Source organism: Lygodium microphyllum, chromosome 11, assembly GCF_053477565.2.
Source record: "Lygodium microphyllum isolate KBCC chromosome 11, Lygodium_microphyllum_v1.1.10, whole genome shotgun sequence".
Taxonomy (NCBI): Eukaryota; Viridiplantae; Streptophyta; class Polypodiopsida; order Schizaeales; family Lygodiaceae; genus Lygodium; species Lygodium microphyllum.
The window spans coordinates 133967962-133983569 of record NC_141145.1 but is presented as its reverse complement, the minus strand read 5'-3'; the positions used below and the strand labels follow the sequence as shown (position 1 = coordinate 133983569).

Here is a 15608-nt window from a genome sequence, read left to right as displayed (position 1 = left end):
GTAAGGGGCCTCTGCAAACGCAATACACAAAATCAAACTCCAAATAATAGGTAAAACAAGCCCAAAGTTGCTTATGAACAATTCCATCCTAATCAGACCACATAAACCAATAAAACTTTGTTTTGTTGCTACTCCTCATTCTGTCGTTGAATAGTTCATCTCTGCCTCAATGAGCTGTCTATCTACTAACAACACTCACAAGGAAGTCTATATTATGCTTGTCAAGTTGGCACAATAGAGCTCTAATTGCAATTTTGAAAGCGTCAATATGCATGTGAAAGGTTATCGTACAATCTAGGGCTCGTAAAATTGAAGCATTATTTAGTGGTTCATATGAAGCTTAGAACAAATGATAAGGATTCATCCAACGATTCATCCTCCTCCTTAGACTCAAACTTCGACCCTGGCAAGGTGGCAAAGATGTGACAGCCTCTTTAGCTTTCTACACCTAGTGGTGCTATCATCTTCACAACTCTCCAAAGCCAAAGTGGTAGTGTAAGAGTATGGTGGTGGTGGAGTATCCAAGCCTCATCCATATGCAAGTGTGGTAGATCCTGAGTGTGCCTTTCCACAACATCAACTTAGTCTGGTAGATTTAAATCTTGGAGTTGGTTTGCCTTTCAAAGTTCATGATGGGATGTTTGACAAAGAGCAGTCTTTGCTTCTCATCTCATCTCACACGAGAGGACACTTTGGTGGTCTAGCCAAAGGTGGGGGAATCCATGGTCATGACGTGCCTTCTTGTGAGAGTGAATTTGTGACAAGCATCAAGATTCCACTATTTCTACTCTTTGTAGTCAAGGATTGGTACAATTGACATCAACATCAATGTCTATCCAAGGCACCTTTGTGGTGGCTTGGTCATCCACTACTTGGGTATCCATGGTCCTATCTGATTGTCATTTGTTGTATGCACTATGATGAGTCCTTAATCTTTATATATTTTATCGTATTCATCACCCATGATCTGAGAGAGAGTGTTAGCAAAGTACATATCCTAGGTGCCAAAGTACATATCTTGGGTATCGGGACCTCCTAAGTCCTATCAAAATGCATTTCTTTTTTTTGTCAAGGGCATTAAATGCCGGCCAGCTGCTATTTTGGGCTGCATTGAGTGCTGGCCAACTGATCGTTATTGTTGTCTTGTTATTGCCTATTGATAGGCAGCCTCCCCTTCACTGTCATTAGCACTCGAATACGAGCACACTGCTTCCATTGGAGAGAGAAAGACTATTGCACTCTGCTGGCTGTTCTCAGCCTGTGCCATTGTACACACCCTTGAGCCTCCATATAAAAATTCCATTTTTCCAGCTCTATTCTTTCTGCATCCATTGTGTTCTTGCTATTCTTTGTGTTACAGCACTATCTCTTTGCTTCAGATGCTGCACACTTTTCTGACAACTTGGCTGCCCAGCTGTCATACCTCTTGGTGCAAGCTGGCGGCCTGTTGGCGACATGATTTCAGTGTTGTTCAGACCTGCAAAACACAGCACATCTATCAGTACTATCTCTTTGCTTCAGATGCTGCACACTTTTCTAACAACTTGGCTGCCCAGCTGTCATACTTCTTGGTGCAGGCTAGAAACCATCAGACCACTATTGGTGTGATTTCAGTGCTTTTCAAACCTGCATTTGCAGTCTGAAGCAACCACCCAGCACCTCTCCTTTATACTACTGCTGTAAGCTGACCTGATCATCTGCACTTTCAGCATTGGAGCCCTCAACCATCTGCTACAGGCTGTCACATGCAGGCAACATCTTCTTCCTTGATTGCAATCAGCTTCAAGTCCTCCTACAGCTGTGTTTCAGGTGGAAACGCTCTTTCCAGAAACCGCACAGCCTCCAACCATGGCCAGAGAGCTAACGTCATCTCTGCCCTTGCTGAGATTTGTGTTTATTCTTCTGGTCACTCTACATTGCTGCCATCTTCATCAGAGCAGCTCACTTTCATCACCAACAGCTCTTGAGGACTGTGTTTTGCTCTCTCTATTGCCATCCTTCATCACTAGTGTCTTCTCCAACATTCCCTACTCGGAGGACTGTGTTTCACTCCCTCCACAGCACATTCCCTCAACACAGGCGCTGCCACCTGATCAACTAGGACAGTGAGTCATCTCCAAGCTCTGACTGGCAACATCGACTTGACTCTATCCACCTGAATAACACTCCTAGAGACATGACCCCCTAAGGCTCTATCTCACAATCCACTGTATCAGCATTAAACATGATTCATTGAGCATTATACATTACTTCATTCTTCTTCTTTGTTTCTGAGTCTTTGTGATGCTTGCCATACACACTCTATGTTCCTCCCCGCAAACCCTACCGTTTCTTGACAAGAGGTATGGAGAGCCCTTAGAATGGTATTTCAAGGCTCAAAAGAGTCTATGATTGTGACATGGGGGCACATGGGTCATGGACAGAGGCCCAACCTGCACGTATGAGGATAAGCAAGGGACTCATGCTTCTCTCATTTTAGAGACACCTATTGTGCAAGACTACCATATTGGACTTGTCAAAAGTTAGTGCGAACTCACAGACACTGCCAAAGGTGGGAGCTCATAGCCAGCATAATTGTGTGGTATATTTGGACAGATAGATGGAACCATGCCATAGATCTATTGGACATATCCACTGCAAAGAATCCCAAGTCTTGAACAAAGATTGCCCATACTCCCTAAGGGAGACGAGGGGATATAGGTTAATCTGGACACTATGCAGGGGAAGAGAGATGCTTTTCTCAAGACTTGGGATTCTCGCACTTTCTTTCGGCCACACATGGTTTGGCTTTATAGACCTCGTTCAAGACCCCCTAATTGTATCATTCATATTCTCAATCATTCTTTCTCACTCAGCTTCCTACAGATCGTGTTCTTTGTAGTGTTTCTCTGTGTTTGCCATACCATTTCTTTACACAAGTGCCTCATGTATTGTGGTCTCTTCCTTACTTGTGACAGAACAACACCTACAACATCTAAAACCACTAAAGGATCCACACCACCAGTTTGGAGACCGTGAATTGTCCAAGGTCCCAAAAACATGTTTCACTTTCACAAACACCTCTTGACATTCTTAGGTCCACACCAAGGAATCAAATCCAACAACATGTTGTAAATGAAACAAAAGCAATGAAGCAAAGGACAAAGCCTAGATAAATGTTTTACGTTCTAAATAAAGGTCATCAAATGTTTTATATTCCTCAATGAGAAAAGCAAATGAAGGTCTTTAAATTACTTTGGCAACTGTTGCCTCAATAGCATTCTCAAAAACTACAAGTCCCAACAATTTCACTCAGTGCTTGTGCTAACTTGCATCTCTTTCAATTCAACAAAACACCTTAAACATCCAGCTTGTTGAAGGCTAGTTCTAGTTTTCCTTGTTACAAAAAGCAAGAGTTGTACATGTAAAAATCATCCACATACTCTAATAAAGTGTCCAAGATGAGAAGAAGATATTGCATTTACCCTCCTCTCAAACTAAAAAGGGCCATTGGTTAATACAAAAGGCAACACTCTACAATTAAGGACTGCAAGCATAGGGTGTAATAAACATGGTTTTATCTAGATCTTCAAGTGCAATAATAAGCTTTAAAAGTAACCTAAATAACCATCACACAAATTGTAACTTCCATGACTTACTATCTCATCCAAGATCTTATCAATACACAATAATGAAGTGCGATCTCTCTAGGTAGCCATATTCAAAGGTTTAAAAGTTCACGCATTCTGCATCCACTAATCTTCTTTTTGGGATCACAAAAGGGCCGATCTACTCAAAAAGACCCACTAGACATATAACAACCTTTTGCAACTTACCTACTTCCTCTTTTTTTGCACGTGTGGATGTGAAAAAGCTTAATCTCTAACAAGCCAGCTCAATACCCTCTTTCAAAACAAAAATGTAAATTTTGACTTTAAAACCACTAATCTTTAATAAGAAGCCATCATCATGTTAGAAAATTTACAAAGCATAGTTGTGCAATTCCCTCTTTAAGCATTGAAAAGATTCTTGTTCAACATTTTCCATATGCAACTCTTTCTCATGTGATTCTGTCGTAGATTCCATAAGCTCATCTACTTCTTCAAATCTCCTTTCATGGTCCTTATCCTCCAAAACTTCTCTTGTATAAGATTCATATTCTAAACCCAAAATAAAGAGGACACATTAAGATCCCTATCTAACTCAAAAGTCCAAAACATCTTCAATCTAATCACTATCTTCCATCATCAATAGGTGCTCTAGTTGACATATGAAACTCTTCTTCAAAACCATCTTATTCTAAAAAATGATATGTTAGAGATTTGGTCATCCCGCCTTGGCTCTATATGTAGACTGTTGAGGGAATGGCATACGGTGCTATTTCCCAAGTTGGCAAGCTTTACAAACATCCCGCAATAGCTTTTAGGTAGGAAAGGCCATCAACCATCTATCAGCGCAACAACTCATAAAGAGAGTCGTGTTCGAGATGTCCTGAGCGAAAATGCCAAAGACGCTCACTGCCCCGTAGGCTCCCATGTAGTGGCTAAAGCCTAGAGCAGTGGAGCTTAGAGCCCTTGGCTATTGACTTGGAAAGAAACTATCATGTGATACAAGCCACTAGCTTGTGCCTCACCACAAGCAATCACTAAACCAATTTGAGACAAGGATCTCGACTGTGGTCATTGTGAAAAAGACTGCTTGACCCAACCGGCAAATTGCCGAACAAATACCAAGTTCACCCCCAACTAGGGGATATAGTATACATCATCCAACATAGCACGATCCGGGCCCTAGTCAATGGCAAAACTAACGCAATCGTGAGCCTGAATCATGACCAAGGAGTTATTCCCAACTCAAACGTAGCCAACTACAGGGGCTCTGAAAAATGAAAATGTCCACAATGGGGATCATATGATGGGTAGCTCCACTGTCCACAATCCAAAGAGTATTTGAAGTACTCGACTGTGGACGAGTGGGCCTCTATGGTCACCTCGTGAGGAGGAACTCACAAATATGGACAAGATTTGCATCCTAAAATATCTCTACAGAGACAATATGGGCCTCGGCAAACCAGTTAAATAAGCCCTCTAGCATTGAGAACATTGTCGACTGTGATAGTTGACTAGTGGCAAGATGGGGCTAGCCTCGCCACTACCCATGCGGAGGGCTGCCACCACCCTACCTCCCGTATTGGGGGTTGCCCGACTGAGGGGCGAGGGTTTTAGCCTTAGCTTTTGGTGTGGTGCCTCTTGCCTTTGATCAACACTCGTCATCAAAATGGCCAGTCTTCTAACAATGTTGAGAATACCAATTTTTCCTCGAAACATTCTCCCTTCCAAGTTTTAGGGATGACTGGGAGTTTCCTTGGGTCTCCCTAGTTTCATTTTGACTTGGATTTTGAGGCTTTTTTTTAATTAATTGGAATTTTAATTTTGTTTACCCTTCCCTTGTTGCCCCTTCTGAGAGAAAGCAACGAGAGCTCTCTCTATAGAGATCAAACTATGAAACTAATCAAGCAGTCAAGCGTAACGCAATAACTAACACTCAAATTCATATAATATGGGCATGGTGGGCTATGAGATCACCTGCTGCACAAAATGAAAATATTTCCTCAACACCTTGTTTAGAGACAATGTGACCTAATAGTCCAAGGACTTAGGAGCCCCCAAGGTAGAGAAGAAGACATCGATACTCAGCCAACTTAACTTTCAAGTCATCTCGGTTAATGATTTTAAAGTTTTGGAGCTCATGATCCAAATTCATGCAATAGGTCCTATTCCGAGCCACATAGCGGTCAATCAAGTGTACCCAACGCTCAGATGGTAAGTCAAAATGTTGAAGCTATGACTAAAACTCAAGCAATAGACCTTGCATCAGCTCGATAATAGCAAAGGCATTTCTAGCCCTACATGAGCAGACAACCTCGTATGGAACAAATGCAGGATCATCTTGGGGTTTCAACCCCTACACAAGATCCCACAGGTTCCAGGAGTCAAGCACATGTCTCATCACGTTTGACCAACTAATGAAGTTTGACCTGTTAAAACGAGTCTTGTCATTAAAGGCATGTTTGACTGATGAGGAGGAAAAACGATGAGGTATCGGATAAGTGGAATAAGATGGATAATAAGATGGTGGAGGGGGATAAGTAGAACTACAACCCTCGACCTATAGTGCACAGCAATACACCAGACAGCCTTTTTCACTGTCTACTCAACAATACATGCAATCTGCAACTAGTTTGCAGATAAACCTTGTGTTTAGTTGCTGGTAAAAACCTTTGAACTTACAGATCTGAAATCTGTAACCTGCGCACCCACTTTCGGTCAATACAGTCGAAGTCACAGTGTATCCTGAAACTGTTGTCCGCAACCTTGCGGCTCTAAAACGGGGCCTAAAACGGCCACAGATGCCCAAAATAACTGTGGCAAACCCTAAAGGGCTTATCTACAGAATACATAGCACTCTTCGCGCACACCAAATCTCACTGCAATCTGAGATTTTTGCTCTGCCCTGCTTCCGGTGCCTCCACAGGCACTATCCAAGAGAAAGAGTGGAAGGATGGGAGAGCTTCTTACCCGTGGCTTGCTAATACATCAATAATATCCAATGGGTGTTGATTGATACAAAGGCACATGAACATGAATGTTTCCATAAAAGTGTTTGTGAGATGGAGGCATCTAGAAATGTAAGCCTTGTCCAATAGTCGGGTAGGGCATAACAAAATGATAAGAAGGCCCACTAGGTAATGCCATGGAGGCAAATTGTGGTACCAATTGATCCACGCTCAGTGGTGGCTAAGTCACATTCCTGAGCCGTAAAACACCTAAAAGTGTGGGAATGGGAGAATGAATCTCCATCATGGAGATAGCACTCGACTAGGGAAAAGACCAAGTTCTAGCGTAAAGGACCCCTCAGAGTGATGTGTGAAGACATGTATAGTGCACTTAATGGAGACTGAAAGGAAGGTGCAGCGGAACTAGTGGGTGGGATGTGTGGGAGATTAAATGGATTTGTCATTTGAGTTGTTGTGGGAAATGTGTTAGGTAATAGGTTCATTTTATCTATTAAATGCAAATGAAAAAATAGATAAATCACCAAAATCATATTGAGCATGAGATATAAAAGCGGAAGAAAAAGATAAAGAAGGAGCACTCACCATAGATTCTTACAGCTTTTGCTTACATTTTCTTGAGTTCAAAAAGAAAAATCTATCCTCTTCAAGGCTTATGAACCAATACTTCGTATGAAGAGTTCCTTTATCCTAAGTATCACCAATACCTTGCAAAAAAGAGAAAGTAGACTCAAAAGATTGAGATTGAGAAGTAGTGGCATACTTACCTCGCAAGGAGTGAATGAAGGTGGAGAAGTGTATGGAAAAAATAAAAGAGATAGAAATTGAGATAATTGTGGTAGAGAGAAAAATGGTTTGTACTCCATGCCAATTTTCACATCAAGGTGATCGAGCTTCGGTCCTTCTTGCAAAATCATTAGATCAGTGCACCGAATCTAAAGAAAAAGCCTCAAATTTACCTTCAATCTGCCACTAAGAACGATACATGAGGATGAGATTGTATCCAACTCATGAGATTTCATATGGTCTATGAACTCCATTGGTAGTCCAAAGACTCTCTAGCCATGTCAAATGGAGGAGCAAGCTATGAAGCCCATTGTGTCACATGTCTTGATGTGCTAGGCTCGGGAGTATCATAATAATATGGTGAAAATATATTCAAGGTCATCTTGTCCTCCTATTGTTCTTGCTTCTTGCGAAGGGCTTTCAAATCTAAGGCCAAGGTCTTGTGGAATAGAACCTTGCTTTGATACCATGTAAAGAAATACCCTAACACAGAAAAATAAATGAAAGTGTACAACAAATGTAAACTCAAAAGAACACGGTTAGGCTTAGGGTAACTCAGAGACAATGAACACCATGGAATTTGAATGAATGACTAAATATTGAATATACAATGCTCGTGTAGCAAATAAACTGCACAAGAATGAAAACTGTACCCTAAACTCTCATGTCTCGAGGACCAAGGCAGAGGTGCTGAGCGGGAGAGAGTATCGTACTCCTGACGGATCCCGAAACGCAACAAAGGCAGCCTGCAAGGATCAAACACCAGCAAATCCAGCTATGGAAGCTCGATCCAATGCAAGCAAGCAGTGAGAGAGAAAATCTATGGACACAAATGGAGAAGTACCTAATGATAGTGTGGCTGACTGAGAAAGGTGCAAAGGCAAGTTATCAAATCAAGACGACAGGTGGAGCCTGATGGTGACTTTGCAAAAGGTGATGCCGACAGCCAAAGGATAGAGAAACTCAATAAACGCAAAGTGTATAATGATGGCAACAATGTAGATAGCTCCTAATGATGACACCTACAGCAAACAAACCGAGCAAGAAACAATGCTCAAGCAAGAAACAAACTGCGCAAGAATAAAAATTGTATCCCGAACTCTCCTATCTCACTTGGTGAGAAGCTGCTAATACTAGGCCAGCTTGACTTTCAAGCCATCCCGGTTAGTGATTTTAAAGTTTTGGAGCTCATGATCCAAATCGATGCAGCAGATCCTATCTCGAGCCACATAACAATCAATCAAGTATGCCTATCGCTCAGATGCTAAGTCAAAATGCTAGAGCTACAAATAAAATTCAGATAATAGACCTTGAATCAACTCGGCACAATACAAAGGTATTTCTAGTCTTCCATAAGTGGACAACCTCGTACAGAACAAGCGCATGATCAAGTTGGGGTTCCAACCCCAGCACAATATCCCATAGGTTCTACAAGAAAAGCTCGACCCTTTAAAATGAGTCTTATCATCAAAGACATGTTTGGCTGATGAGAAAAAAGAACCATGATGTGTCAGATAAGTGGAATAAGATGGATAAGGAGGAGGTGGAGGGGGATAAGTAGGAGGTGGAGGAGGTGGGCAGGTAAAAATAGACTGAAAATGTCCAATGGGTGCCAATTGATATAGAGGCATTAGAACATGAATGTTTCCATAAAATGCCAATGGAGGTGGAGACATCAAGACACGTAAGCCTTGTTCAACTATCGGCTAGGGCACAACAAAATGACTAGAAGACCCACTAAATAATGCCATGGAGGCAAACCGTGATACCAATTGATCCACGCTCAGTGATGGCTGGGTCGCATTCCCAAGCCGTGAAAATCCCAAAAGTATGTGTACGGTAGAATGAACCTCCATCACGGAGACACCACCCAACTAAGGAAAAGACAAGGTTTGAAAGGCTATGCCTAAGGGGGAAAGACCCCGATGTGATGTGTGAAGACATGAAAGGTGCAATTAAATTGGGTACAAGAAAGATATAGTGGAATAGGCGTGATGGGTGGGAGATTAAATGAATCTATGATTGGTGTAGATGTGGAAAATGAATTAGGTTCCTTTTGTCTATTAAATGCAAACAATAAAAAAGATGATTCACCAAAATTAAATTGTCCATGATATGTAAAAGCTGAAGGAAAAGATGAAGAAGGAGCACTCACCAATGAATCTTGCTTACCATTCTTGAGTTCAAATGGAAAAATCTATCCTCTTCAAGGCTTATAAAGCAATACTTGGTATGAAGAGTTCCTTCATCCTAAGCATCACCAATATCTTGCAGAAAAGAGGAAGTAAATTCAAAAAAATCAGAAGTATTGATTTGTGCACCTGACATAGCAAAGAAAGAAGATGTAGATGTGTATGGAAGCGATGAAAGAGGTAGAGATAGAGATGAAGGTGGTAGAGAGAAAAATGGTTTGTACTCCACGCTGGTTTCCACGTTAGAATGGTCAATCCTTTATGGAGCTTCCATCTTGTCCACAAAATCATTAGACCGGTGCACCAAATCTAAAAAGGAAAACTCAAAATTACCTTCAATCTATTATTGAGCTCGATACATGAGGATGAGATCGTATTTGGCTCGTGAGATCTCGTATGGTCTATGGACTCCATGGTAGTCCAAAGACTCTCCAACCATGTTGAAACTTGAAGGAGCAAACTGTGAAGCCCACTCCATCTCATATCTCAATGTGCTAGGCTCGAGAACATCGTGATGATGTGGTGAAGATGCGTACAAAGTCATCTTGCCCTCCTGTTGTTCCTTCTTCTTGCGTGGCTTTCAGATCAAAGGCCGAGGTTTCATCAAAGAGAACCTTGCTCCGATACCAGGAGAAATATCCTAATGCAAAAACATAAATGAAAGCGTACAACAAAGCATAAACTCAACAGAACACAATTAGGGTTAGGGTAACTCAGAGACAATGAACATGCTAAAGATCTAAATGAATTAATAGATATAATACGATGCTCGTGCAACAAAAAAACCGTGCAAGGAATGAAAACTAGACCCCGAACTCTTGTGTCTCAAGGACCAAGGCAAAGGTAATGAGCTAGAGAATCTGTCATACTCCTGGCAAATCCCAAAACACAACAAGGCAATCTCCAAGATGTTGGACAGCAGCAAACACAGCAGATGATGTGGGATCAGTGTCGAATACTTAGAGAAAAGAGAAATATTGTCTACGCAACAGCAATTGATGATGTGGTAGCCTATACAATAGCCAATAGTGAAAATGCAGCTGTGGATGACGATGTGCCAGCCAATATGGCAGCCAGCAACGCAGAAAATCTGCAATCGATTGGGGCAACGCTTCAACCAGCAAATGAAAACACAACTATAGATGACATGTGGCACCTAGGGGCAGCAAGCGAGTGAACTGCAACAGCAATCGGGGCTGGAAAGCAACTGTACGAGGTGTGGACTGCGTGATGAAGGCAAGAAACAAGCCCCAGATGGGTGTAGAGAAGGTCAGGCAGCTTGGGCTAAGGTGTCCTCTACGCACAAGGTGTTTGCAGCGAAGCTAGAGGGCCTGAAACCTACAAAAACGAGATTAGGGCTGAATGGAGGGCAGCCAACATATTTATAGAAAGTTTTGGGACCTCGAACCTCTCCTCACTTTAAACTCTCTCAAACCGCTCCCCATTTTTAGGGTTTCATTAAATAAACATTTTTGGGGCTGTTCAAGAGGCTAATTCAGCATGTAATGTGGGCTCAAGAGGTCAATGACACGCTATTGCTTTACTTTGGATGCATGTGCTATCTCTTAGAGTAGTAAGAAGCAACCCAAATTGCCCTATCGTCTACAAAGGCAGAGTATAGAGCGGCATCTTCTACCACATGAGACAATGTGGCTACAAAGGTTGTTAGGAGATCTTGGCTACCTACAAACAAGTCCTACTGCACTTCATTGCAACAATGAGAGTTGCATTACTTTGGCATAGAATCCTATAGTTCATGCTAGATCAACACACACTGAGATACAATATCATTTCAGTCGAGAAAAGAAGCTTGGATGAGACTATTGATGTGTTATATTGCAAGAGAGAAGATAACTTGGCAGCCTTGTTTATGAAGACTCTTCCTCAAGCCATTCTTCAACAACACTCCACATCCCTGAGCCACATGCCACATCCAAGATCTGAGAGGTTGTGTTAGAGATTTGATCAGCCTTGCACAATCATTTTAGGACAAATCCATGCATTTCTGAATAGGTCAGACAGCATACACGCAGTCGCCAACATGATCACCATGTTCCAAGTAGGTCAGACAATGTTGAGCAGGTGGGACAGGTGCCACATGGTAGGCAGACAGCAAACGCAGCGTGTGCAGCAATTTTAGGCATTATTTTATGTAGTCAGACCAGCCTGATGGCAGTCGGCCAGTTTCAAGCTAGCCGACCTGCTATTTTTTATGTATTTCTTTTAGCCTATTAATGCCCAGCCTTCCCCTGGTCACAGTCATTCAGATTTTGTGTGTGCAGGTTGAGAGACCCTGGCTGGCATATTCTCACAGCCCCTTGTACATATCTACCCCCTTATATTCAGCATTCATTCACTGCAGTCTTTTGCGTTCTTCTCTCTCTTTCTCGTTCTCTTTCTCTTTCTCTCTTCTCTCCGTGTTTATTCTTTCCTTCAATCTAGTCATACACTTCCGCATTCACTACACTCTGACATAATCACCCCCTTTCCCTAATCCTGTATAGCACCTACAGTATCCAACCATGTTCAGGGTTGATTTTAGTTAAGAAAATTTATTTCTTCTCTTTATGCTTTATCTTATCTTCTTTTATAACTTCATATTTATCATCTTGGCTTGAGAAGTATCTCCTGCTAATCCATTTCTCATTATTGTATTTTTTTGAGGCCACTTCTGATCTCCTTCTTTGTTGGTAGTACTTTTCTTATCCAAGGATCAAGATACATTAACAAATCCCATGCATGGTATCAAAGGCATTTTCATATCTACCACAACAGTGCATCGTATCAGCATATTTAGCACACTTTGAAGGGACTATGTATTCGGCACACAAGCACACTTGCATTCATGTGTCCGATGGATCAGACCAAGTGAGTGCAAAGACAAGTTGCAAAGGCAAGGAAGATGTCAGGCTGTCCATGAGCTCAATGGAAAATCTGTTTGGGAACTTCCATAAGAAGTGGAGAGGAGGTCAAAGACCAAGCGGTCTCACCATGACAAAGGATTCCTTTTCCAAGGCAAAGGAAAGTGCATTTGGGGGCAGTAATTGGGCCAAGTGCTCGTTAGGTGAACAGCCACCAATTATACGGCCCTTGTTGAGCCACTAATATTAGGCTTTGCACTAATCATAAATTACAGTGCATTAATCCCTAAGTAATTATCCCTGAAACAGGCTGAAAAAGCATCTAATGCTGAATTACCAAAAATAAATGACTTCATTTCTGAACAATAGGACAATTGTAGTCACTTGTTTAGTGCATCCATGTTCCTGATCATTTACACACTCAGCCATCAGCCATCTACCCTCACACTGCTACCACACCGCATCTGGATCTCAGCTGGCTGCCCATCTAAAGAACATCGCCATCAGTCGAGGATCTTCACACACAATTGCTACCATATCGGTTGAGGATCCACGTAGTGCCTACTGCTGTCTACACTTTCCAGCCTACATTTTGCAGCTGATGCACGCTTTCCACCAGCTGTATAGCCTCCTACTATCATCCAGAGTGCCAACACCATCATCTACCTGATCAGACCTGTGTTTTGCAGCTGCTCAACCCGAATTATAGCCTCCTTCTATTATCTGGACTGCAAATGTCATCATCTACCCAATCAGACCTGTGTTTTGCAGCTGCTGGACCCACATTTCTGCTGCCATCTTCATCCGACACTGTCAGAGCTACTGGTGGACTGCTGCTGCTGCTGCATTTCTAGATCTGTCTCGAGTACAACACAGTCTGATACCACTCTCAGACACCTCTGACTAGATCCTAGAGACATAGAGGTCCGAGGGCCCTTGACTGTATCATTCACACTCTGTTCTCATTCAGCTACAGATTGCACTCTACATCTTGTTGTATACTTTGTGTTTTGTGTGTTTGCCATATCATTTATTTACAGCCCCGCCTTTACATAAGAACATCCCATTTGTTGCCCACTAGCATTATAGCCTGCTTCCAATGAGGTCTATGTTGGCAAACCCTGCCCAAAACACACAAGTGCTTTGTAGGGTATGCCAAAATAGCTAAGGTCAAGACCGCTGGGCCCTACTCAATGGTCTTATTTTCAATTTTCAAGCCTACAACCTAAGGTGCACCAATAAATGATGGCACTAGACTTGCAAAAGGAGTATTGTTCAGCCATGATATTATGCTCCCATTGCCAATGGATACTGTGCAACATGAAGGTGGGATTAATACTTGTTGAAACAGCAACCAAAATGATGTCCCTCTTCCAAAATATATAGAAAGCATGAATTACACACAAGTAGAAATATTATCTCAATGCAGCAGAAGATTCGAGTGTCGTCCAGGAAATTGCCACAACCAAGATAGCACGTGCCACCTAGAGTTTTGTACACATGATGTCACAATTTGGGTTCCCAATTTTGAAGCACTGTGTACAACATGAACCATTGGGCTCAGTTGTAGTACCTGGTAGACATGACCCATCTTGACACTCCAGAAGTCCATAACCTATCAGAGCATTCAAGCGATCTCACACAGCTTACACAGACACAAAGCAAAAGAACTTATAAAAACACTTTCAACACTCAACATGATCTATGTGTCATGGACTATATTCCTAGGCATGCCACTTCACTGCATTCCAGGCAATGATAGCATAAAGTGCAGAGACAGCTACAGCACAGGAAGCATCCAGAAAGTGACAAACTTACACATTTTTTCTTTCAGGGATTCTCCCCACTGGCCATATTCTTCAGGTTTTGTGAGGCGTGCCCCTAATTGCTGCAATGCCTCCGCCATGTTTCCAAAGCGAGAGTTCAAATCATGAAAGCAAACCACTGTTTTCCTCTGCCTCCTGTTTTTGCCCCACTTCCATGAAAGCCTCTGGTGTGGCAGAATTCTCAAGCATTTATCTGCATGTCCTTTCCAAAGACACGGTTTGCTCCAAGCACAGCAGCTGCTCTGTAGCACTTCTGGAAGAGGCATTGGCAATGATTTCATGTTTTCGGATAAGTTGTTATCACCTACACTAACCTTCGAGCCCTATCAAATTGATGGCAGCTCACACGAGAGTGCAGTGTGCGCACTCGTGCAGACCGCTGAAGAATTCCGACAATGGCAATGCCTACAACAACTGCGAAAGTTATAACCTGCGATGACAAACAGCAGTCATGAGGAAATCAAGAACAGCCACAGTTCTCCCAAGCCCAACAGCAAAAGCATCCACTCCATCCTTTCTCGATGGTTTGTTCATTTTGGAAGCATCAATAGCAAATGAGCGTCTGCAACATATGAAAGATAATCTAAAGACCTTCATCGACAGGGTAATTCCGTGCTCTAACACAAAAACAAAGTTGGTCTACTGTCTATCACTAATTCCTTGCTCTAGCAGCCATTTCATGGCGCCTGTAAAGAAGAGGAGTAGTTACCTGCAGGCGTGATGTCTCTAGCTCTGCTGCACCTGGGCTCCTCTATGTTTTTCCTCCTCTCTTCTCTCTCTTTCTATATATATATATATATATATGTATATATATATGTAGTTTATGGAACTGAACATATGAAGCCATGAACTATGGACTTATTACTTTGTAACACGTGTTTGAAACATCATTTTGCCACGTGTCTAATCTACAATAGGATTGTACATCAGTAGTACTTTGGTAAGAGCCCCTTCCGCGCCAGCATCTGTACAATGAACATACTATTGTAAGCGTCGTAGTAGTGTTGTCATACCAAAGTGCTTGTGGGGACTCCATTTTTTTGGAGTGCTTGGAAAGGAAAGTTACCACTAGGAAAAACATGGGTGCTTCCTTGATATTTGTGGTGCAAATGATAATAACTTTTGATAAAGCACCACATCATAATAGAAGAGCAACGTTTTGCCTATATTAGTGGCTCTACTCGTAATGTATCCTTGATTCACCAATCTCACCACTAGTTCAATTGTCCTACCTCTAGACATTTTCTAGCTAACAATATACTAATCATCCTTTGTAGGCACTAGGTGGGAAGGGGCTCTAACTTAACATAAGGGTATTTCAAAGCTCCTTTTCAAACAAGGCATGCAAGTTGTGAGAATGCTAAGATTTACTACACTCTCCATGTCAAAA

General features: G+C 42.1%; 1 protein-coding gene across 12 annotated transcripts in view; it reads right to left on the bottom strand.

The window, feature by feature from the left end:
• LOC148029409 (chromosome-partitioning protein, putative (DUF639)) overlaps positions 1–15055 on the bottom strand; it is a 183758-nt gene extending 168703 nt beyond the window's left edge. For 10 of the 12 annotated variants that reach the window (XR_015692424.1, XR_015692425.1, XR_015692426.1 and 7 more), the window contains exons 1-2: positions 14928–15055; positions 14211–14648 (exon numbers count right to left, since the gene is read on the bottom strand). Coding sequence is in view for 6 of the 12 variants with exons in the window: in XM_087688222.1 (XP_087544348.1) it covers positions 14211–14499 (289 nt within the window). In the remaining 6 variants the exon portion in view is untranslated. Of the gene's footprint in view, positions 1–9494; positions 9829–13796; positions 13816–14210; positions 14649–14927 lie in introns of those variants that run through there. The other 2 variants (XM_087688229.1, XM_087688228.1) reach the window with 2 other exon arrangements.
• Between the last annotated feature and the right edge of the window lie 553 nt (positions 15056–15608).